Raw genomic sequence first — 24,051 nt, 5'->3', positions numbered from 1 at the left:
AGCATTTGAGCTTTTTCAGTACACTGCCATTACAAATGAGTCAGCCCATTATGGAACAAATTAAAAAGAAAACAATCCAAATCAGATAATGACTAGCATTTACTCAGTGATGTGAATGTTAATGGACGATTTCAAGTTTTCATTTGATGTGTTGTTTTGTTCTTTATTTTGTTGTTTTTACTGCATGGCTGGAACCGCAGGAGTGCAAGCCGTAAGCAATTTGCCCAGTGATGCAAGGGAGGCCCAAAGCAATAAGGTGGTGTTATTAAGCAGATTGCATCTGTGCAGTATAATCTTACAAAGGGAAGGAGCGCGGCAGAGATGCTAAGTCTGCAGCGGTCAGAGGATACACAAACAAGCCAAACAGGGAAAATGTAATTACTGTTGGAGCCAGAGCTTACCTCTTGAGGGGCATCTCGGACAACTTGGCCCTGCAATTCATAAACACCTGCAGTCTCACATTGACCACTTGACTGAGCACCTGCAGAGTCACAGAAGAAGAGGCCAGTTAGAAATCAGGAGCAAGGAAGAGCCCAGTCCAGCAGAGAAGTACAATACACACAAGAGCTTTTTATTGAACAAAAGAACTGAAAGCTTCCCTAACAATACCGAATTTCAAGAGGATCTCAAATGATGAAGCAAATAGACCTTTAAAAAACATCTTTCACCATATAACATTAATCAAAAGCATAATGAGTCAGCGGTTAAGAGCACACCATGCTTAAAACTAATTGTGATGCTGACATGCTGGCATCAACAATTTCACTACAGAAAAGGTATACACTGCAAACAACAGCTACTGAAGGTGGCGGTCTGACTTGCTGTCTGTAAAAGCACGGTGAGTCATATTTTCATATTCACCCAAGTCAAATCCTTCACCGCAGCAAGCCTCCGGCAAGATGCAGCAGACAGCTAATGGGATTCAGTGAAACTAAGCCCACTAAGGAGACCGTTTCTAAATAACATTATCTGTTCAAAGAATAAATAAGCATACTTGTTTCAGCTCACAAAGGAGGCATAAGCATAAAATAAGGAGTTTTTTTCCCACTTTTCTAATCAACTTTACTGACTCAATAAATGCTTTGAACGAGCAGGAGTAGATTCCTCCTGCTCTTAAAGTATCTAACGTTAAAAAAGGAGGGAGTCAGAGCACAACTTTTCAATTATTATCTCAGCAAGTATTATTTACTGTTTGCTAGGTGGGTGTTAAATGTAATGGGATTCCAACACAGTATTTTATCCACTCAGAGTCAGGGTATTCAGTGACTGTATTTTCCTCCTTTCTATTTTGGAAGTTGAAGTACTCTTAAAGGGTATAGTATCCTTCAGCATAAACAATGTGCACAACAGAATGTAACCATGAAACAGCTGATCATAGCTTCATGGGAGGATAGCATAAAAAAAGAAAAATGCTTGTGCATTTTTGCACCTTGGCAAGCTTTGTGTATCTCTACTCTTCCTTTTAATGATTTTAAAGTCTCCTTGCTGTATGAGGAGAAAAGAGGAGAAGAATATGAGAAAGAATACAGCTTACGATAAGTAGAGGGGACATCTTCTGCGCCTCCCGCGTGAGGGGGTCGACGATAGCCACAACATCATAGAACACCTCGTTTTCACGCGGGGAGAGATTGAGCACACTGAGGTGGAGAGAGGAACAGCACACCAAAGCGGATTCAGCACTACAAGGTTATACAACCCTTATTCAGCAGAACTGCAAATCAAAAGATTCGCCTCTCTGGACTGCTTGAAATGATGACGTTGCAATTTTCAGATCCATTGTAACAAAAGGAAAAGCTTCATTGCGAGAGTGCAGAGAACAATAAGGGAGTAAACAGAGAAAAGAGAAAAACGTTGCCCACCTGTGGCTGTCTTTGATAAAGTGGACATCCCTCCTGACCTCTCCTTTGGGTGCTGCAGTTAGGAGTGCGTCAACTTTCATCACCAAGTCGCTGGCGCTACAGGGAAAGAGGTGTATCAGGGTGAGCCCTTTATTTATTAATGCTACATGTTGGGAGAGATGTCAAACAGAGCTCATGTAATGTGATGTCAAGCTGTTAACAAGGTGGCCTTATAAATCAGTTAATGGTACTTGAACTTCACACTGAGAGACTGACATCTCCGTCATTACAGAACACTTGATATAGCACACATGTTCAAGATGTTTCATTTGAGGAGGACAATAATAGGTTTATAGAAACTCAAGACTAAATAAAAATTCACCTTGAAGTGACACAGAGGAAAGTGATAAAAAGGTTTAAAGATCTTTCACATTCCAACAACTGTTGTCTTTATCTTTAAATGTTGGGATGCTGGAATGTTTAGCACAGGCAGTTAAAGAAAGATACAGTAATTTTTTCTCATATGACAAGGCAGAAAAATACAAACATACTGCTTTGGCTTCATCCCCATCTGTTTAACTTTGGCTTTGACTTTCTCTGCAGAACCGCTCAGTGTAATCTTCTCCAGCAAGTGGAAATCCTCCACAGTGAATTCCTCCAGCTCTTCAAACGGGCCGAGTATCTAACACGAGTAAAAGAGTGCAGTCAGAACACGACTTTTCAAAATTCTTATCTCAGCATGTATTATTTACTGTTTGCCAAGTGGGTGTTTAATGTAATGGGATTGTAACACCGTGTTTTATCCATTAAAGTCGTGATATTCAGTTCGTGTGTTTTCCTCCTTTTCTATTTTGGGAGTAGAGTCCTGCCACTGCAGCAGAGGAATGTAAAATGATATTAATTGTTACTGCTATCTCAGGGGCTGGCCTCTTCGTATATGACTGTCAGCATCACTGCTGCTGAGACATCAGCCAGCAGCTCTGTGCACACATACACTTAGACATACAGTCACTCACACACGAACACACACACACACAGTGCAGTTTGTGCCACCTGTGACCTTTGAGAAACAGTAATGCTGATTTGACAGTACTAAGGAAGCGCTCTGAAAACACAAGAGGGAAAATCATCCAAGTGCAGCAGCTAAAAGGATCTTGCTCCACTGTACCAAACAGTAGCACAGTGGCTGTACAGCTTTTTAAGAGTAAAATTCAAGCACAGTTTTTAAGCACTTTAAATGTACCTAAACCAAAAACTTCCAAACTCGAAGCCTTTATCTTAATTGTTGCTATATGTTACTATAAATGCAACAGCTAGAAATTAAGTTTTCCAGAATTCCTTTACACCGACAGCGATCAATACATAGCATTACTTTGTTTATTTTACCAGCTGTTCATGATTCCTTTGATTGCCTGTTTTGATCACAATCAAAAACGTAGATGCTTATTCAGACGCCAGGAGACAACAGACAAAAATGATGAGTCTTTTCATTCCAAGTACTAAAAAATGTTGGTGTAAGCTAAATGAGTTGAGAAGATGAAACCGCAGATAATGTAAAAATCAAGCATTTTTCAAGGAGTATAATGGAATTCTGAGACAGAGACACCATTCACACCATCACAAGACACTGTACCATCAACATGATTTTGAAGCTGTTATTTTAAGGTAAAAAAAGTTTCATAATGTTGCTTTTAAAGGATAAGTACCGTTTTTTACAACCTGGACCTTATTTCTGGCAAAAGATATGGTCATTTACTCACCCAGATAACTTTGGTGTCATTCGGCGTCGTTCGGACGAAATTAGATCCAGTGTAGCGGCGATATATCCATATAATGGGAGTAACGGGGCATCGACACACAGCCTCTATATAACGCATTATCTGCCACGAAACTAGTTCATTTCATCAATATTTTGTTATGAAATGCTAGCGCTATTAGCCTCTGAGTCCGGGCTCGTCTATTGTCAACATCCGGGGTCTGTAGGTTGAGCTACTACCTCTGACCTGGAAGATGTCGTCTCTGAGCTGCGCGCGCACCCGCGACAGCGCGCCTTGTTTACCTGTAGCTGCTACTGCTAGTTTGACCCCGGATGTTGATAACGGACGAGCCCGGACTCAGAGGCTAATAGCGCTAGCATATCGTAACAAAATATTGATGAAATTAACTAGTTTCGTGGCAGATAATGTGTTATATAGAGGCTGTGTGTCGCTGCCCCGTCTCTCCCATTATATGGATATATCGCCGCTACACTGGATCTAATTTCGTCCGAACGACGCCGAATGACACCAAAGTTATCTGGGTGAGTAAATGACCATATCTTTTGCCAGAAATAAGGTCCAGGTTGTAAAAAACGGTACTTATCCTTTAAATGAAGGATTTTCAAGACTTTCAAGACTTTATACGAACCCGAACAGCAGCAACATTGAAAGGGTTAGTGTGTAGGATTTAGTGGCAGTTAGTGATGTGGTTGCAGACTACAATCAACTACAAATCCTGTCTGCTAGTAGCTGTTAGCTGTTAGCACGTCGTCCCCTGCAGCGTCAGAGCTACGGACTTCTGTGAGCCGAGGTGCTTTCACCAGATGTGAAAATGACCTAGCGTTTCATTTTTCAGCACGTACGGTTCGCGTTTACACACGTTTGTTTTCTCTGGTCCAAACAGTAGATTACAGAGTATCTTTGGTAGATCCGTGATTGTCACATTTCCATGACAACTGACCGGAAACAGACGCGTGGTCATGTTTACGTGACTCCAGATTGTAAAAATCTCTGAGGAAAAAAACAAAAATCTCTGGAGACACCAGGCAGTTGTTTTTTAGTTTTTAGTGCAGACAGTTGATATTATTTATCTAAATAGTATTTTAATTATTTATTTGTTTTTGTGGTTGTTAGAACAGCATTTCAAGAGTGCAATCTGTAAGACCTGGTGTTACATAAATGTCTTATAATAATACATGATAATGATAATATTTTCAAATTTCCAGTCAACTTCAGTTTAACATTGATCTTAAAGCCTTATGGAATCACTCCTTCTAAGTTCTACTACTCCATTAATGAATCTGTTACCTATAGGGCCCTGCCATCAGTCAATGGTCAGGGTCAGGCCCCTGACACAAAAGAACACGCTTGGGCACCGGTGGGCCGCTGGTGGGCCACCCTACCACCGGGCTTAACAAGTCTTCTGGGGGAAACCCTGAACTGTGTTGGAGATGAAGTCCACTCACCCTGCCGTTGCTGATGACAGCCCGCTGTCCAGGACTCAGTTTCAGGACATCTCTACAAAACAGCTGCTGACTGCGGATAAAATCCACTTCCATTGTGTTGAACTTTTTCTCGAAGGCATCTTCGTCCATGCCCTGGAGCAGAAAAACAAAATTCTGATTAGGTAAGATAAATTGATTGCATTGTTGGCTCACACATTTCTGAGGAATGTGTGATGTAATTTAAGATCCAATAGACTCACTCAAGGACCTTTCTGTCTTTACAGCCTGTACAAAACAAAATCTGAGTGATGCATTGGCGTAGGGAATGATGTATGTGAGGCGAGAGAATTATTCACAATATCATTGATGCCTTACATCAGCACAATCACTGCAGCTTTCAAAACATAAAATATTTCAGACAGAGGAGCGAGCTATAAGAAAGGCACATGAAAATTAGATTAATCAATTTGTAATTAATACAACAAACTCTTAATTAAGCCTCAGCCATTTTTGTCCATAACAAATTAGGTGTGGGAGTGCGAAGTGTTTGTGGAGTCAGGTTATTAGTTTCTCCTACATCTCTCCTCAGGAGAACAGGTGAAATACCAATAATGTCAGCACAATCCAGTCAGCAAGTCTGTCTGGCAGCCAATAATAAACTCATATCCCTCGACTCGGAGTCTCAACTCACACAGCCACCTCCTACCTATCTTTCTGTTGCTATTTCCAGCCCATTCTCTCCCCATTCTTTTAGGCTGGTATAATTAAAGGGCAGTTTGTTATGGCTGGTCCCAAATGTAGCCTGTGCTGTACAACTTGTCCTGATGGGAGAGTTGGGAGCCCTCCTGTCAGCTGATTTGTTGATTAGTGTTAGTGCCTGAGAATTTTGAATTGTTATGTGTAATGATGTGTGGGTGGATACTGTGCACACTACAGCATGAAGAACACTAGTGGCTGTAGACTGCTTACAGAAGCAGGGTGATGGTCAGGCTCGGCTGAGCACGATGCTCACACAAGCATGAACGGTGAGCAGGAGCTCGGCCATGCATTCAGGTACTGGAGACCAGGTATCCACCAGCAATTTTTAGTTAAAGATTCAGCGTGTGGTGACCGCCTTGAGCTGGCCCCTGTGACAGATCAAGTGGAACTGACAGTGAGTAGACTGCTTGCTTTGACATCCCCGGGCTGTGGGGCATCATGCGTGCTCTAAATGTATTCTGTTAGCTGATGTTCAGGAGAAGAATGAGAAGATGGGCTCATCAATCAGCATTTTCTCCCGACTGTGCACTTAAAATCACGTGGAAGACAAATCTCACTGATACAACTTTCACGACACAATCAATCAATGTGGTTATATTTTATTTATGTTTTATTTATTTAGGATATTTCAGTATTTATTACACATATCACTTGAAGTAATAAATATAAATAGTGAATAAATATGAATAAATGAATATCCTTGAGAAAGTTCAGCACTCTTTGAAAGGGTGTGCATGCATTATTACACTATCATACTAACATTGTATCAGTGGCATGAAATGGTCTTAAAATCACGTGAAATGACAAATTATATTGATTATCGCATTTATTTATTTTACAACATCTCATCCAACAAAAGTAGTTATCGTGACAGAGATGTGATGCTTTATATCATAAGACAATATAAATTCCTCAGCTTTGTTGTACTTTTGTCATATTGTTCATATTAACGTAGGTATCCATTTAATATCTCTGGCAGGCCGAGTTGCAAATCAGTGAGCAGGACAGTTTTATGGCAGCACTGGATTTATAGGATTTTGCGTAAATGTGATGAAGTATCTCAGGTACTGTATTTTTTTTACATTTGTTTTAGTCAAAAACAGACAATTACATCTAGCCATTTTATTTCTAAATGGCTCATCAATTTAATTTTCACCAAATGCACTATACCAAAATACATATCAATATTGTTTATCTTCCTTGTTCCTGTGCGTCCTTGTTCACTTTTAACACATTCTTGTCGTGTCAGAGAAAACAGGAAATGGAATACACCCCCTCAGGTCTCCAGGCATTCATGTGTTTGACAAAACAGAAAATACATTTGTATTTTCTTATCGGCCTTGACTGCTGGCATCAGAAAACTTCTATGTTAAATGCTTGTGCAGTAGCTGGTAGGAGACATCTAATTACCACATATCCTGCTTATAATAATGATCATGTGGTCTTCCTTTCTGTCAGCCGGGAGGCAGACCTAACGTGCTATAAACTCAATATGACATGCTAATTAGTTCACACAAAAAATAAAGTAATATACCACACCACAATGTGCGCATGTTTCTGGATAAAAAGGCGAAGTTGGTATCAGTGTGGTCAGACTGCTGATGTTGGTCTAAGTGTGATGACAGGCCAAATTTAAAAGATTTTTGGGGTTTGATTTTGTGTCTCAGTTGGACCATAATGGGGACCAGCTTTTTCTGACTAAATATCTCATTATTGATATAAAAATACATCACTATGATGACAACTGGCTATTTCAATACAGTATACAAAGGCATCACATTTGCTTGAAATATGTAAATGTTTGGAATATGATTATTTCTGAACTGAGGGAAGAACGAAATAAGAGCTACATTCCTTAATTCCTCCCTTACCTGAATCAGAAAGTCCTTCATCTTGGTCCTGCCCTGCTGGAGGAGCTGGCTGCTCTCCTCTTTCAGGAGTTTTTGCACAAACTCTGCTGCAGCCTTATTCTTCTGGGTGAGGAGAGAAGCCCAGATAGCCCTGTACAGCACAGTGTTATCTTCGCTGGGCTTTCCAGTGGGGTTATCTATCACCCCCACACGCACTCCAGGGCTGGCCTTCTGCACACGCACACACACATACACACAATCATAGCAGTGATACAATTCACAGAAATATCACACATTCTCATATTTCCAGCGACCACAGGTGTCACTAAGGAAGAGGACTGGAGGGAGAGGTTTCTGATTGCTTAAAAGGAACAGGAAAGTTTTCTCCTATTCTGCTTATTCTACCAGCGAGGAATCTTTTTTTCATGAGAAATACCAAATGATTGCCTGCTGTATCACACGTCATTCACCTGTCATGTATCAGCAGTGAATATTACATTTTAGAAGCACCTGTTTTCATGATTTTCGTGATAGCGCACACACAGAAAATTCATTTTCAGGGAACATTTACTTAGTTATAGTCTAGTCGTATGGGGCCTGTTCTTATAAGAAGTAAAAAAAAGTATTTTGTAAGTTCATCTCTTCTGCTTGTATGTGAGCTTATAGATTTACAGCGGATGAGTTTTGAAGCTGCAGGGACACCAGCTGCAAGATTTGTGTGCGAGACAGGCCAATGTGAAAAATGTTATTGATTGAGTCAACATTCATGTCTTCTACGAATTTCAGGCTTGTGATATACTGTGTTGGGATTCTTGATTAATTGCAGTACACTGAAGATCAGTAATTATGTTTTTAACGCATAATAAACAACAAATACACACATGACTATTCATCAATTTGTAGATCATGCTTTTCAAGCGTTCCTTTCTGGCAGGGGTGACCAAACTTTTATTTTATAGTATTGTTAAAGCAACATTATGTAGTAATTGGCATTTTGTGCGATTTGGTACTCCCCACAGTTTCTGAGTGCAACACCACTGTGATAAGTACAAATCCCAGGTTTCTAACAATTTCTCAGATGTAATGTAGCTGCTAACTATAAACAAAAGTCATTACGTCACAACAATGTTGAGTTGAAAACTTGTATGTTGAAGTAAACATGTATGTAACGCTGTGATCCTACACTCTCACTGAAGTTACATAGTGCAGAAACAATTGATAGAGACACCATTCACCCAATTACAAGACACTGTACCATCAACATGATTTTGAGGCCGACATATATTAAGGTAAAAATGTTACATACGTTGCTTTAAGATGCAAAATGGTACTAGGACAAACATTTTCTTAACTGCAGTTTTCAAGAGATTTTTTTTACCTCACAAAAATAAAACAACATAAACAGTCTTATATTCTTATTTTTCTACACCAATTTTTATTAGAAACATCTGGCAGGCCAAATTGAATATGATACCGATTCCTTGACTTTGACACCTGTTCCTGAACCATCCCTTTTTTAATACCAATTTTATGAAATCCGTTTTCAGAAAAGATTACATTAAACATACACAGGTTGAGTCCTGTGTCAGAGCGTAACCTTGTGTTTATCCTGCATGCCTCAAGATAGCTGATCACCAGCACTATTAGATCTTGGCACAACAAGTATGCTGCATGCTTCTTGGCTCATTGAAACTGATGAGATAAACTTCTTAGGTACTGAAATTTGGTATCGAATGACAAGACATTTTTTGATGCTTGATAGTATAGAGGCAATTTGGTCGATGCCATAAAAATATCAAAATTCGATACCCAGCCCTAAAATCATTGGTTGAAAGAATTGGGAATGATGAAGAGAAGAGGTGATACTCACCACATGTTTCAGAGCATTGAGCAAAAGTTTTCTTCCTGAGACCTTCTCAAAATCTCCTGCTATCCACATGGTCACAGCGCTCATCCCATCCTCATCTAAGGTAAAAAAACACTTTTTTAAAAAAGCAATAACTCAAAAGCACTCTAAATATGAATGACTAACATCACATCATGCTAAAATACATTCTGAACAGTCTGCTGCAGTTCCTGACATTTGTATGATAAACTAATAGCATAATGAAAGTTTCAGTGTAAAGCAAATGTAGTTTTGAGTAGTTTTCCATCTCAATTTCAACCTCAATGCTGACGCAGCATTTAGCAATTTAGCAAGAGCAGCTACTCTTTTAAAAGGGTTAGCTTATGCTTATACACCGACAGTCTGATGAAAGTGAGAAGGAAATTGAGGTTCAATCATTACAGTGAATGTTCAGTGGTGAGAGAGACACATAGCAAAGAGCTCAGTATGTTAGCAGAGAACTGTGCCACCTGTCATAGTTACACCCGCACCCCCGGTCAGGCAGTCAAGCAGTCAATCAGTCAGTCAGAAAAGCAGGCAGTCGGCCGGTCAGTTAGTCCCAAAAGGGAGGATGGCAATCAGCCTCCTCAACCTCACTGAGACAGCTACACTGCAGGCTTGAGCAGTGAAATGCAGCTCTGACGACCATTAGGACAGTTGGCCCAAAGCCAGTCAGCAGACCCAGCAATTATCCTGCCGGAGGCGCAGAGTGTCCGCTTTAACAAAGGTCAATTTCACACTTTCATACATCAGTAAAGCAGCACAGGATTCATTTTTATTAAGATACTGCTCAGGTAAAGGTTTTCAACAAGCAAATGCAGAATGGTTGCTCCATTCAACTGACAAACTTACAGATGCTCGATTAAGTGATTTATACTTGTGCATGTTGTTGTGTTACTGACAATGAAATGGTGTCCTGTGAAATTGTATTAAATGGGAAACTAAGGCATTACATAATTAGTGACTCCTTACCACTATTTGTAAAGTACTTCATCCTTTTAGCCATCACAGCTGTTTTGTCTCTGGAATCGAAGTATGAAAACATAGTTGTGTCCTCCCAATCATCCACAACTGCAACACAAGAAAGAAAAAAAAAATAAGAGGAATATATACAGTAAATCAATCAATAAATGAATAGATTTAAGATCAGCAGCACAGGTAACCTGGCTTGGCAGTGAAGTCAAGGTACTGTCTGTCAGTGCTTAGAATAAGAGGGTTCATCCTGGGGACCACATTGGCCTGCTCCATTAGATAGTCGACCACATCGGAGCCCTCAGTCAGCTGACCCTGTAGACAGAGAACAAAACAGATGAGTCAGACGTCGCTGAGAACATCAATCCATATGCAGGTTACAAATTATAATTAAGACATTTTAAAGGGGCACAATGTAGTTTTGGAGAAGAAATTCAGACTCGGAATTTTTATATTTACAATATTAACGAGGTAATAATAATACAAACACAGAAATATTCATTTTCTCCATAACTGAATGACAGAGCTGTTCTCAGAGAGAAATAAGGTCTCCAGAACAGTTGTGGCAGGGTCTGTTGTGTTGTCCTTCAAGGTCAGTTTGTTTATTCAGTTTATTCAGTCATGAAAATGAAGACAGTTTGTTTATTTAATTCATTTAGGCATCTGATTAAAATTTCTTCCCAAAAACTACCGAGTGCACCTTTAAGAACACACCAAGACAATCCAATTTAAGACCTATTTTGTGTAGGGGCTGGCAAAAAAAAGTAAGAATGATATGAAGGAAAATCTGCAGATGTTTGCAGTTTGTTTTTTTAAACACAATTTAAGGCCTAAAATGTCGATTATTTAGACTTTTTAAGGGCCTGCACACCCTGATAAGAAAATACTGGATCGTGTGTGTGTAGCTAATATGCAGCGTAAACATGTCTGCAAATGTAATAATCCTCTTTATTACATTTAGCCAGGGAGGAGTATTTACACATTTTAAACGGTAACGCTGCAAACTGCAATGCCCTGCTATCTTGCAAATCATGTATATCAATGTACAGGTTAGACGAGCACAAAAAAGGCAAGTTTGGTAGGTTGAACATGAAGAGCGAGTCTCTTTCTGTACCATAAAGACAGCTCTCTGGAAGGCGGTGGTGGTGTCCATAATGCGCTGCAGGATGATGGTTTCCAGCTCATCTGGGTCCATCTCATCTGGGCTCAGAGGAACTCCATTAAATAAAGCCAGAGGTAGGGCACCCAGGCCACTCGTTTTGTAGAAGAGGGAACCATCCTGGAGCAAACAAAACATGGACTGAAACTTTGGATACTCCTAATTAATCTTTTTTTTTTAAGTATTACCAATCAACAGAAAGTAAAATATAGATATTTCATTTCCTTACCTGCCTTTTGTAGTCATATTCGGATTCTACACCTAGAATCCTTTTGGCATTGGCTTTTGGGAATTTCTTCTTCAGGTAAGCAGTGACTGTATCAACAGACAGTGTCTCCCCTGCTTCTACTTTGGTGTACAACTGCAAGAGAGGTAAGTCAGATCAGTTGTGATCAACACTGTCTTCAATCCCTGCAACTCTATTTGAAAGCAAAATCCCGCTGACTTATCCTTTCCAATCATTTGTAAAAACTGTGGGATAACACAAGGTGCAATAAAACAACTGACTGCTGAGACACAAAGAAGCATAAGCTGGTGAGAAGTGTGCTTCAGTTATACCTGGAGAAGAGCTTGCTAAAACAACAGAGATTTATATATATGGTATACTTACTGAGAGCATTGATATCAGAGCCTGGGATAAATCGTACTCATCTGCGATGTAATTCAGCAGTCGGTAAAATCCGACCCCTGCGTCTGAGAAGCCATCAATCTCATCTTTGGTGTTGACGACAAACACAAATCCAATTCTATGGAAAATGGGTCAAAAACACGTATTTAATTTTCCAGGTGAAATGAGAATCACTACTTGGTAAAGAGTATAAATGCCAAGAGTGGACCATATGCAAGGCTGTGTGAGGAATAACAGCACCAACCTCAGGGGGATCTTGTGCTTGTAGAAAAGCTCTGCTAGTTTCACCAGCTCAACACTTTCTTCTTGTAGTGGATCAAGGAACAGCACCTAACAACAAAGCAAACAAACACCATTCAATCTCTTTTCTCTCTTTTGTGAAGGTCTGTCTGGCTATACCGACTGTAATGTAACACCCTGTAAATTTGGCAAAAACAATTTAATCTGAGTCTGGCAGAGACGAGTCTGAAGCAGCCACAGACTTCCACAGGGTTCAGTTAAAGTCAAGTCAGAGGAACAACTGAAGTACAATGAAGACTGCTATCAATTTCATCCCCCCCATCACCACCACCCCCTCAGCATTTCCTGACTTCAGAGGACTCACCAGGTTGAAGAAATTGCGTCGGATCTGCCGGATGACTCCGGGAAAAGTGGCTCTGAGTAGCTCCTGTACACCTGTTGGCCAGCTGCGGTATGCTGGATCATTCTCTATGTCATTTAGCCACTGGAAAGTACATGACAAAAAGAGGGCTTGTGTGAAATGATGATATTCATGAGTTAAGTGCAAGCATCAAAGCAGCAACCCTGAAATAAGGACAGAGTTAGTACCTCGCTCAAGGATAATTCTGCCAGACACAGTGGTGTTTTCTATATTCGTCATACATTTCTTCATTGGTTAAGACATGATACCCATAAAAAATGCTGGATTTTGCTTTAACTGAGGGTGTTGTTTACATTGGTTTTCAGTCGAGTGTGTGACAAAAATTGAGACACAACACATGGCTTAGTCTAACACTGAGCAAAATATACGATATTATTATCGTAATATGGGATTATATAGCGGCTTAGATTTTGTATATGGTTATATTGTGATATGGCATAAGTGTTATTGTTTCCTGGTTTAAAAGCTGCATTACAGTAAATTGATGTTATTTTCTGAACTTGCCAGACTGTACTTGTACCAATACCTGCCATTATCCAATTAGTCATTATGTCCACATTACTGATGATTTTTTTTTTTTTTTTTTTTTTTACAAAAATAGCTTTGTATTAATATATAATGGGAAAGTACAAATAGTCATACCTACAATATTGTTGCAATATTGATCAAAGTAGAGCCTATTTGGTCAAAAATGCTGTGATGTTTAATTTTCAAAATATCGAGGTGTATACATCATGTATCACATTATAGCCTAAAATTATCATGATATTATTTTATGGTCATATTGACCAGCCCTGGCTTACTCTCACAAGGTTTCATGGGGTTGGGAAGAAGTTGTATAAATACTTAACACTTTTGTTTTTGTTTTATTTTACCTCTCTGCATCTGTCGCCTCCATCACTAGAACTCCACATTCCAAACTTTCATTCACACATATTGGGTATCAAACACTGGCATCTTTCTGAGCATGACTGTATATTCAGCAGTAACTACACCCTGTAATTGACATTTATGACTCAGTGTGGTGATAAGTGTATCCTGTTATTTGTCAAGAGCACCAAAATATTGCATGGAGTTCCTGTCTACTGCAGTATGTAAGAATTGGCCACTATGTTGAGGCATATCACAAGAGTAAACGCTAACTGCAGCTGCAGTTAGTTAGCTGTGCAGCTGGCAGTCTGGACTGGGAGTTTGGAGAACTGGGGGGTGTTGGTGTTTACACTGCTAGTAGAAGATTTGGACAGGGACAGGCTGGGGCTAGCTGGTTAGAATGCCAACTTCTGCAACATAATACACAGGTAAATAAAGCTGTTGCAGTTCTGTGGATAGAAATACTCTGATCTGTACGACATCCATGTAAACCTGTTGTAAAGCCCTACTACTCGCCATCAGAGAAAGCTATTAGATGGCTAACTGCAAAATGATCCATTACTGCCGGCCAATCTGGCACTAACAGTTGTCTGTCTCTCCGTAACTTAGAGTACAAGCCTCCCCACAGTGCAACAGGCCAACTGTCATTATCTCGCTTACAGACTCCCTCTCCCTCTGCGCGCGCGTGTGTGTGTGTGTGCGTCTCTCTCTCAGACACACATAATCTCCAATCTCTAGAAGGGTGGATGCAAGCTGAAATGACAGACCTCTTGGTTGAATGTGGAAAGGCTTAATATTTTCATTTCTTTGGCATTTTTATAGTACCTCGAATATTAAAATGGCCAGAGGGGCCAAAATGAAAACTTGCAAGTTTTTAATTTGATAGCTTTTCTTGGCTAACTTCCTAATTAATAACTGAAGTTTCTGGCAGGCTAGAGACTGCTGCAATAGCCTGATGACTGGTCCATTAGTTCACACCCTGGTGCCAGTACACAAAGAAGAATGAAACACCTGCAGAGTTGATTTAGGCCTGAACAATAATGCTTTCTGACAGAACTCACCATTATAGCTGGATGTCTGATATCTAAGGCATAGCTGTCATCCACAGCACTCACAGGCAACTTCAGCAACTTGCCCTGATGTTCTCCTTTAATGCCTAGGTTATGAAGCCCCTCCAAGACCCTGGCCTCTCCTCTGAGGATGTCCAAAATGCTGTAAATACAAAATCACAGGTTAATTCTTGAGACATTTTAGCTGAGTGGCAGCGGTTTTGCGTTAGAACAAACTCTGATCTTGTCGCAACACGATTACTGAGCCAATGCATTGATCTGAGGCTTCCTGGGGAGAGCACAGACAGACCACTGCTCCCTCCTGCTGGATTCCTACCTGAAAGGGTTGTGAATGTCCAGATCAATGTGCAGCCCGTTGATGAAGAGCTCCCCGTCTCCTGGGTGAACACCAATAGTCTCACTGAGATGCTGAAAGAACAAGCTCAAGGTGTTAGGTGAATGCCAAAACCCCTTAAATGAGTGATCTTCCATGTTTTGACAAGAAAAGCAGAGACATGACTGCAGTAAGTAGAAGACAAAGTGTGCACAGCGACTAGGAGAGAACTAAGTTTGAAATGTCCCATTTGATGTTGTCATTGAATTTATTTCAAATACAGATTAGACAATCATTCTCTAAAAATAAAACTTGTGCAATAGCGGAGGATGTTATCAAAGAAAACCTCCTGCACTATCATGTGGGAATGCTGCTTATGATATCGCACCTTTTGGTTCCCCTCAATTTCTTTTCTCATTTCCTGCTTTACGGCCACTCTTGTCAGTGATCTGTGGGAACAGTAAAACATGTACAGTCACCATCAGCTTTTACCACATCCCAAGCCGGCAGTAAAATGCCACTTTTAATCTTCCAAATCCTGTGGGCCCTCAAGACGGTAAGTTTTTCAGTCAATTCCCTGTAAACACCTGACTCTTACTCAGCACTTTTTGGTGTTATTACAAGCTGCCTAGGCCAACAGAAGCAAACATCAAAAAGCTGATTAGATTACTATATTTAAGATGTATTTATTATGGATAATGTTCAAACAAATGAGTTCATGAACTCCACATTTCACGGGCACTTAAATAACAGCACTTGTGTCTGGATTCACAGATTGCAACACAGGAGTAGGGCTTCTAAAAATATGGATTTGGGACTGGTACCAAATGTGTTAGCCAGTCAGCCAGAAAGAGAAAATTAGATGAATCTTCTTACCTGGCTTTGCTTGGAAAGTTCTGACTGATGTCTCGCATGAGCTTCAAAGCATCAAACTTTGGCATGGACATGATTCTGGCAGCTGCCTGGAAACTAAGATCTGTGGAGATCAAATAATGAAATCACAAACATTTGCACATTATGTTAAGGCAAATTAAATCCATGCAAGGTTCTATGACATTGGCTATGTTAATAATTAATAATCAGTCAGAGACAACAGTAAAAAATAAAAGCAGCACTGGCCACAAATGGTACAGTATCTCTAAAGTTCAAACAACAAAAATCCACTTTCCCTTGATTATATATTTCAAAAGGGGTGGGCAGATGTGGCCCAAAAATAATATCACAATCTATTTCATCATTTGTGGCAATTAAGGCTTATTGTTGTGCTGCCTCACGTTGCACTTGAACGCACTGCAAAGACTATAGCCAACGGCCAACTAGCTTCTAAGTTCTGTACCTGTGTGAGAAGAAATACCTCTCCATACCACCAGGTGGCGGTAGTCAATATTCATCATTCAAATAGGGAAAGACTTCGGACTGTGAATACACAAACCGCTGTTATGATGAAGCCGCGGTTTCAAACAGTTCGAAAAGTTGTAAATGGCACTGCCGAAAGAGGCTGAGGCCAAGAATAAGGAGAAACTCCTCCAAATCGGCAAAATCATGGATACTACAGCACAGGCTCAAGAGGATTTTGCTTTCTTTTTCCATTTCTCTTCTCACTTAGCAGAACAGCGAATCAGAGTGATTTCTCTCTCCAACGGGCTCCAAACGCAGATTCAACATGCTCAATCGGCCAAAATGCTGCTGACAAGGGCTGACTTGTGCCAGCGGTGCAGGACAAACTCCAACAACTAGGGTAATAGATGCTCATTGATGGCCCCCGCGTCTGTGTGCCGGGAACACTAAACACAATATTACATTAAAGATAGTTATTTTCTGCCACAAGCACCTTATCCACCATGTTGCTAGCTATAACTGAAGTAGCATTGTTTACAAAACCTAACCCAAGGAAGAGACACTTGCTGTGATTATAGCTAGTAGCTATAGCTTTAAAGCTATAGTTGGTTCCATTACTCTTTTGGTCTGTTCAAACCAGTTAAATTGCAAAGTTTGGAAACATAAGTAATAAAAATACTGTACAGGGATCTCTATGATTTGTCTGAAAAGGAGATTGTGGATGCTTTCCAGATTCAGATCTAGATCTTGAATCGTCAGTTGGCCTATCACTACATCCCAACTGTATTGATTAACGTTTTTCTTACAATCATCAAACAACTGAAAAAGATAAATGATACCTTGCATTTCCCACACTTTGAGAGGGGCCATGTCATTGGTACTCTCTAGGAGATGTCTGCGAAGTTCAGTGAGTTGCTCCTGGATTTCAGGGTGAGATTTCCTTAAGGTCAAAGAAAAAAGATACAAACATAATGCACTGATTTCTATTTCTCTTTTAGTTACACAAGCACAGGATGCCTGGCAGCAACAGCAGAAAATACTAGCGATTAAACGAAAAAAACCTTATTGCATTCAGAATGTTACAGTTACGCTACTCACTTCAATGCTCCAAACAGGAATCCTTGAACTTCATCGTCGTTCTCATCCTCTGCATTTGTAGCTGCCTTTGAATCTACAATTCAAAATATTTGTGTTTAATTGCTTTGGACACAGCAAGGTTCAGCACAGAATGTTTGAAAAGTCACCAACTGACCTGTTACTTTGGTGTCATCCACTGCTTTGTATTCTGTGCTTTTGATAGCCAACTCAACAGCATACCCAGATAAAAGCATTTTTTGAGGCTTTGGATGCTGCAAACAGTGACAAGGAGAGAAATGGCTTAAATGCAAATCAGTGTGGAGTTTTATTTACATGTACATTACTGTTTAAAATGCTGTGATAATGATCATCAACACTACAGATACATCCCTTTGATGATGCTTCCTTTTCCGATACACTATATGGCCAGAATTACGTAGAAACACCCTCTAATTGTAAGTTCCCAGTTTACCTTGATCAATTTTTCAATGCAACACAGTGAATACCAGAATAGAAACTTCGATACAATACTAGTACAAAAGAAACAATACTAAATACCTCATTTGACCCCACAGCATACCAGCACACGCCAGTTAATGCTCAACTCTGTGCAGCCTTGGGTTAGCTTTGCTACTTTTGATACTACTGAATGAAGATATTTTATAGTTTTTAACATGTGGTATCAATACTTGATACTTCTGACAACCATACTACACGGTCAGAAAAAAGGTAAACATCTATAACACATTTTACCGTTGGGGACAAAAAGCACATGGACTGCCACATGCGGCAGCAGATTTGCTGACATTCAACCTTGACAGGAATGTCACCCAGACTCAAAGCACTGCCTCAGTCTTTCACAGGCACAATCAGAAGATTTTCACACCCACACTCTTGCTTTTTCTTCAAGAAAATCACCTTTTACTCCATCAAAGGCATCTATATCTCAGTTAGATCCCTTTTAAATCTCACCAAATACTTTGAGTATTTGGTTAGATTTGAAGGGGATCTGTAAATTCTTCTCTACATCACTTGCCAGTACTGTCATCTGCTTAGTTCAATATATTGATGATCCCTGCTTTTGTAAGTATGAAACTAAAAGGAATATGGCACTGGTGTATTACAGCACTTCTGCCATCATCCAAGGAAAGATGAAACAGTGGAGGTCTAAGAGGAATAAGCTATATTAGGTTTTGGCTGCACAGGCAATACTTGTCGGGAGAATACATTCTTTTATTGGTTCTGATGTTTTCATGGGATTTGTTGACAATATGAAAGATATAGAGTAACACAAGCTCCATTCTTTAAAACCTCTTTTAACACAGACACAAGTGAGATTACAAGATAACGTATTCACTGAGAGGTACAGCAAATCACATTATTTATTAAAAGAAATTTAATCAGTGCAAAATCAATTTAAAATGGCTGCAAAAGCATTGCTACTCACCGCTACAAAATGCCGCAGCACATAAATAAGTGTGCCGTCTTGAGCCTTCTCCGACAGCACCTTATGAAAAGTGGTAAACTTCTTGGTCCCAATCTCAGCATACAGGATCACAACAGGCACATCTGTTTTATTGACCCCTGGATATGTGTGATCATTCTTGTATAAATAGGGTTTTGGCCTGCAAACATTTGGAAATGCTGTTAAAGACGTTTCAGATATAAAATGATTTGTTATCATTTTTCATCACAGATATAATAGAGTCATGGAAAAGCATCAAAGAATACAATTTTAAGAACAAAGTAACTGCAAACTTTTCATCTTGTTTAGTTTTATAAATTGAGTTTATCCTCAAGAGGAAGATCGTTCCATTCTGTGTTACCTGCCTGCAGCTGCCTTCAGGAGCTTCTTGATCTCCTTGGTACTGCAGCTATGTTGACCATGAATGGAGACAAAGGCAGGGCAAGCCTCAGGCGGAGGCTCATCACTAGCTATCTGTTAAGAGCAGGAGGGAGAAAACGTTCTTTAACACACTGGCGACAACATGATGGGCCAAAGTTAATCATAGTTAAATCAGTTTTGTGATTGATTTATTCTCAACACTCTCCAGCATACACCACAGCAATTTACAGTGTGCGGCACAACACTTCATTTCACCAGCAAAAGGCCATTACTCACTCAGATGTTTAACACATTTTAAAATTAGAGAAATTCATCAACCAGTGCATCACTGTCACCAAGATGAAATTTTCTCCTCATCATCACTGAAACCATGACAATCGAAAGGCTGAGGGACTGTGTACACAGAGTGCTCTGAAAATGAAAGAGTCACCCATTATTACAGTCAAATTTAGTCTACAGCCAAAAGCACTGTGCATTTAAAACTCATGTAATAAACTGCAGTTTCAAGAGGAACGGTTTCACAGATCTCTCAAAAAACACTTTTCATGTATTTCCTCTTCTTACAGTATGTAAATAACAGTAATATACAAAAGAATATCCAAAAGCTAAGACTCTTATTGCGTTGTATATTAAAGATAAATTAGTAACAACTGTTGAGAGAAAAAAAAAAATCAAATTTCCTTTGCAATCACACTCTCCATCCAGTCTCAGTGTTCATTTTGTCACTTTGGGAAAAATATTTTTGGCCTCTGCAGTAGTGTACTCACACAAAGCCTTGCTTCCCTGTTCCCTCTGTCCACCTTTCCCTCTCCAAAGGTTCATTAATTTGTACACCTCCTCCTCTGGCATGAGCAAGAAATTGTTACTCTATTATTCCTGCATGTTTTATATGCAGGAATTGTGGTACCAACCATTCTTCGATAGTGTAACTGGTTTAAGAAATTATATTCAATGAGTTGCACCTGCAAATCTAAACCCATACTACAGAGTGGGTGAAATAAACTTATATTAAGTTTGTAAATCCATATTCTTTTGAGTATGGATTTCATTACTTAGTGCTGACTGTAAAAGGCTGTTAGACTTAATTCAAGTAAATTTCCAAGATCAGATCAGATTCAGTATGCTTTCGGCCAACACTTATTTTAAAGGTCTTATATAAAGCTAATTTAAGAGTCATTCTTTAATTTAAAATGCCCACTAGAAAATGTTTACATGCTTTAATGTTTAAAAAAACCTCCATTCACCCTCTGTTGGAGAGCTCTATTTTAGTGCCGTGTCTTTAAGGCTTCCCAACTTGAAAGCCCAGTCGGCTCCGATAGGTCAGCTCTCACAGGCCTGAGTAGGTACCACCCATCGTGTTTCCACCTTAGAGCTGCTGGTGTTTTTGCAATCAATTTTGATCACCGAAACAAACTTTGTCACTGGATCAATAACAAATAATTAATCATTCACATTTTAATTCTGTGAGAAACCACAGAGATATACGGCTACTGTTGTGAGAAAATGAGTTATTGATGTGGAGTACTTCACACAGTAGTTTGAGAATAATGATGGTCATTTAAAGATTGTGCCAGTGCAATTGAGAAAAACTGAAAAGCAGTCAGGCATGCAGGACACCCTGGGTGAAGATTAGGGTAAACAGACAAGAAGGAGACCTGGCTCTCTTGTTATATACCCAGGCTGCCTTGAGAAGCTTTTATAATAGTTAAATTCACATTATTTGGATCACAACATACCTGCTGAGATGCATGAACGGCTGGTGAGTATGACCGTAGGGCCATAGCGAATTTGAGGAGATTAAGTTGAAGATCTGTGAGAAACTGGCCGGCCTTCTTAAGGATCAAGTTGTAGTACGAGCGCACAGACTCTGTGAGACACATGAACATAATGATAATGATGCGATTTAGAAGAGAAGCTCACCTGTTGTGAGGCAAGATTATCTTAAATCTGTTTTGATACAGCAATTACAAACAACATACCTCCTTGCTTGTATACAGTGAGCTCTTTCACAGTGTCAACAAACTGCCAGAATTTCTCATTCCCGTCTTCTCCGATAAACTCGCTGCAGAAAAGAAAAATGAGAGCATAGTGAGCATTAGTCAGAACCACAGTATGTATCTAAGTAACCATTTTCTGACTACACACCACGTAATAATTTTTCATTTTCTGGTAAAATGTATGCCAAACTTGTCTCCTGTCTTAGTTCCATAATGTCCACTGTAAAGTATCACAAAACACTAAACAGACTTTACAGGCAAGCAGTAGGTTATAATTACAATAAGAATATTTTAACACACACAAGAAAAAATTCAAATAACATCATAAAAAGAGACCTTTCTACACTGTTAGTTAGTAAAAGTGTTAAGAACAAAGCAACTGTACGCTGCTTTTCAAGACCATTATGTATACTTAAGTTATGACCCACTAATGAGCCCTTATTTCCGTAATTGTTGTGTTTTTAATCATTTTTATGATGAATGTCAATTTAAGAGCAGATTCTCTCCAGTGGATATACAATTTTGGTGGCATTACAGTCATCAGTTGTTCTTTGCCACTACAATATGAAGCAACTTCAACTATGAAGAAACAGTATGTGTTCAAACAATTCTGTATTTAGTGCCAGAATCGTAGCTACAGTCCCATTGACGATTATGAGTTCATGTGTTTCTAATGGGAATTTGAATGCTTAAACAACATTCATCGAGTTTACACGTGACATTTAAAAATGTACACATGCTGGCAATTTTATAGGCTGACTACAGAACTGTATAGACTCAATATATCAGACTGGATTATTTTTAAACCAAACAAGGAAAAGGTTGCAAGCAAACACCTGCACACTGTCTAAGTTGCAAAATGACATTAATTTGCAACGTTTCAGTACTGGTCTGGTTACATGTATATGCTGTGCTTCGGTACTAGACTAGTACCCACAGGTTGGAAGTTATACAGTGTGCAGGTCTTTTTTTTTTTCAAACTTTTGGTCTACCCATCCCTCTCCTAGGCAACTGGCTCATGATTTGCAAAGTATTTCTTTTCTGTTTTAAACCAAACAAGAATGAAAGAAGGGACTCAGTGTCCAGGATTTTAGTCCTGGTTGTGTGCAGAGGGCTTTCCTGTTGTGAAATGTACAGAAAATAACAAATCAATTGCCTAAATAAACAAAATATATGCTTGAGGGGGTATTTGGGTTGCTTGGGTGACCCATGCCCTCAACATTAAAATCCTGGCTACAGCCCTTGTAGTTGTGAGAGTGCCAGACACACATGTCAGGGGATGAGTACCTTGTCTCCAGGAGGAACGGCGTCATGCTCCACTTTGCCTTCAGACTGGCAGTGACGCCTTTGGGTGCTGATCTGACATTGTGTATGTTCAGCAGCAGCAGCAGTGACAGCACAATAATGTTCCTCATTTTCTCCGGCGCGACGTAACATGAACCTACAGCAGCGGGGAGCAAAAAACACCAGCAGTCAGCTCTGTTCCTCCGGCTTTAAAGAACTGCCAGTCAGTGCCACGTAGTTACTCTCAATTAACTAAAACCACAACACAGACGTCTGGTAAAACTCTCTGAAACTCAGAGTAACGTTACACAGTTGTAAAAGATGCTAGCTACATGAGCAAAACACGTCGACGTGTTTGTTAGCTAGGCATACTTATAAAATAACGTACGTTCAAAGGGGTCAGACTTGAAGTTAACTTAGCTGTGGCACAAAAGTAAACAGTCTTATCGTGAATGAAAGCGCAACTCTAGCGTCCGCAAATATCGCTAACTGCAAAAATGTAGCAGTGTACATTACAAAAATATAAGCAGGGGTCGCTCTGTTGCCAATAATATATCCCCCTCACCCCGTTAGTGATGCTGCTGACCGCTTCCATACAAAGCAAAGGGCTTCAGGTAGGTATTTTAGGCAGCGGCTAACGACCCGTGTAGCTAGCAAGTCGCCGGGGTAGCTGTGTATTGTGGTGGCTCGGGCTGACCGTTACTCGTGTCTGAAGCAAACGTTAAAATAAAATGTTAACCCTGGCGTTTGATTAATTTTAGGCACGGTTTTTCACTATGTTTACGTGGACATAGTTAGTGACACTCAGTGTAACGTTTAAGAAAAAATAAAACCCAACGGTAAAGTCGAAATTTAATCTGGCACAGCGGCAGACAGCTAAAGAGGCAGAAGCTGGAGCTCAAACGTTTTCCCACGAAACACCGGAGCGTGTTGGAGCTGCGTTGTGTAGTCAAGGGATGTGTGTAGCCAGACGTTTTACAGCTGCTCAGTCTCAATAAAATATTTAATAAGATCAGATCAGATGAGGTAAGATAAGCCTTTATTGATCCCAAGAGGAAAACAATATTTTGTCGTAGCAACAAAAGGGCAGAAATGGGTAGACTACAGATAAATAGAGACACTAGACATAAATAATAAGAGGTGTATAACACTAAAATGATAATAAAATAAAAAAACATTTAAAACAAAATGACGATGCAAGTGACAGTGGTGTGATGTTATTAACTACAATGTGACATTATTTTAATGATAAGATGTAGCCCATAGGCTATAACTTGCCTAGCAGAGTCAGCTTTATAGCTT

The 24,051-nt window shown here is 39.7% G+C and overlaps 1 protein-coding gene across 2 annotated transcripts in view; it reads right to left on the bottom strand.

Annotated features, from left to right (window-relative positions):
- uggt2 (UDP-glucose glycoprotein glucosyltransferase 2) overlaps positions 1 to 23,573 on the bottom strand; it is a 46,993-nt gene extending 23,420 nt beyond the window's left edge. Inside the window, exons 1-27 of one of the 2 annotated variants that reach the window (XM_084362548.1) lie at positions 23,315 to 23,573; positions 22,753 to 22,906; positions 21,448 to 21,530; positions 21,205 to 21,335; positions 19,449 to 19,561; positions 19,070 to 19,247; positions 17,798 to 17,894; positions 17,644 to 17,716; positions 17,385 to 17,485; positions 16,084 to 16,183; positions 15,596 to 15,656; positions 15,211 to 15,302; positions 14,886 to 15,036; positions 12,898 to 13,017; positions 12,538 to 12,623; positions 12,276 to 12,411; positions 11,895 to 12,026; positions 11,621 to 11,785; positions 10,698 to 10,821; positions 10,507 to 10,605; positions 9,520 to 9,614; positions 7,671 to 7,880; positions 5,062 to 5,193; positions 2,390 to 2,520; positions 1,860 to 1,955; positions 1,535 to 1,637; positions 402 to 481 (exon numbers count right to left, since the gene is read on the bottom strand). In XM_084362548.1, coding sequence (XP_084218674.1) covers positions 402 to 481; positions 1,535 to 1,637; positions 1,860 to 1,955; positions 2,390 to 2,520; positions 5,062 to 5,193; positions 7,671 to 7,880; positions 9,520 to 9,614; positions 10,507 to 10,605; positions 10,698 to 10,821; positions 11,621 to 11,785; positions 11,895 to 12,026; positions 12,276 to 12,411; positions 12,538 to 12,623; positions 12,898 to 13,017; positions 14,886 to 15,036; positions 15,211 to 15,302; positions 15,596 to 15,656; positions 16,084 to 16,183; positions 17,385 to 17,485; positions 17,644 to 17,716; positions 17,798 to 17,894; positions 19,070 to 19,247; positions 19,449 to 19,561; positions 21,205 to 21,335; positions 21,448 to 21,530; positions 22,753 to 22,880 — 3,017 coding nt within the window. In that variant the 5' untranslated portion in view covers positions 22,881 to 22,906; positions 23,315 to 23,573. The remainder of the gene's footprint in view (positions 1 to 401; positions 482 to 1,534; positions 1,638 to 1,859; positions 1,956 to 2,389; positions 2,521 to 5,061; positions 5,194 to 7,670; positions 7,881 to 9,519; positions 9,615 to 10,506; positions 10,606 to 10,697; positions 10,822 to 11,620; positions 11,786 to 11,894; positions 12,027 to 12,275; positions 12,412 to 12,537; positions 12,624 to 12,897; positions 13,018 to 14,885; positions 15,037 to 15,210; positions 15,303 to 15,595; positions 15,657 to 16,083; positions 16,184 to 17,384; positions 17,486 to 17,643; positions 17,717 to 17,797; positions 17,895 to 19,069; positions 19,248 to 19,448; positions 19,562 to 21,204; positions 21,336 to 21,447; positions 21,531 to 22,752; positions 22,907 to 23,314) is intronic. The other variant, XM_084362549.1, reaches the window with a different exon arrangement.
- Positions 23,574 to 24,051: the final 478 nt, after the last annotated feature.

This window comes from Pagrus pagrus (assembly GCF_965226575.1).
Source record: "Pagrus pagrus genome assembly, chromosome: 9".
NCBI classification, from domain to species: Eukaryota; Metazoa; Chordata; class Actinopteri; order Spariformes; family Sparidae; genus Pagrus; species Pagrus pagrus.
Note: the sequence above shows the minus strand (reverse complement) of the source record. Positions and strands in the feature narration are given on the sequence as shown.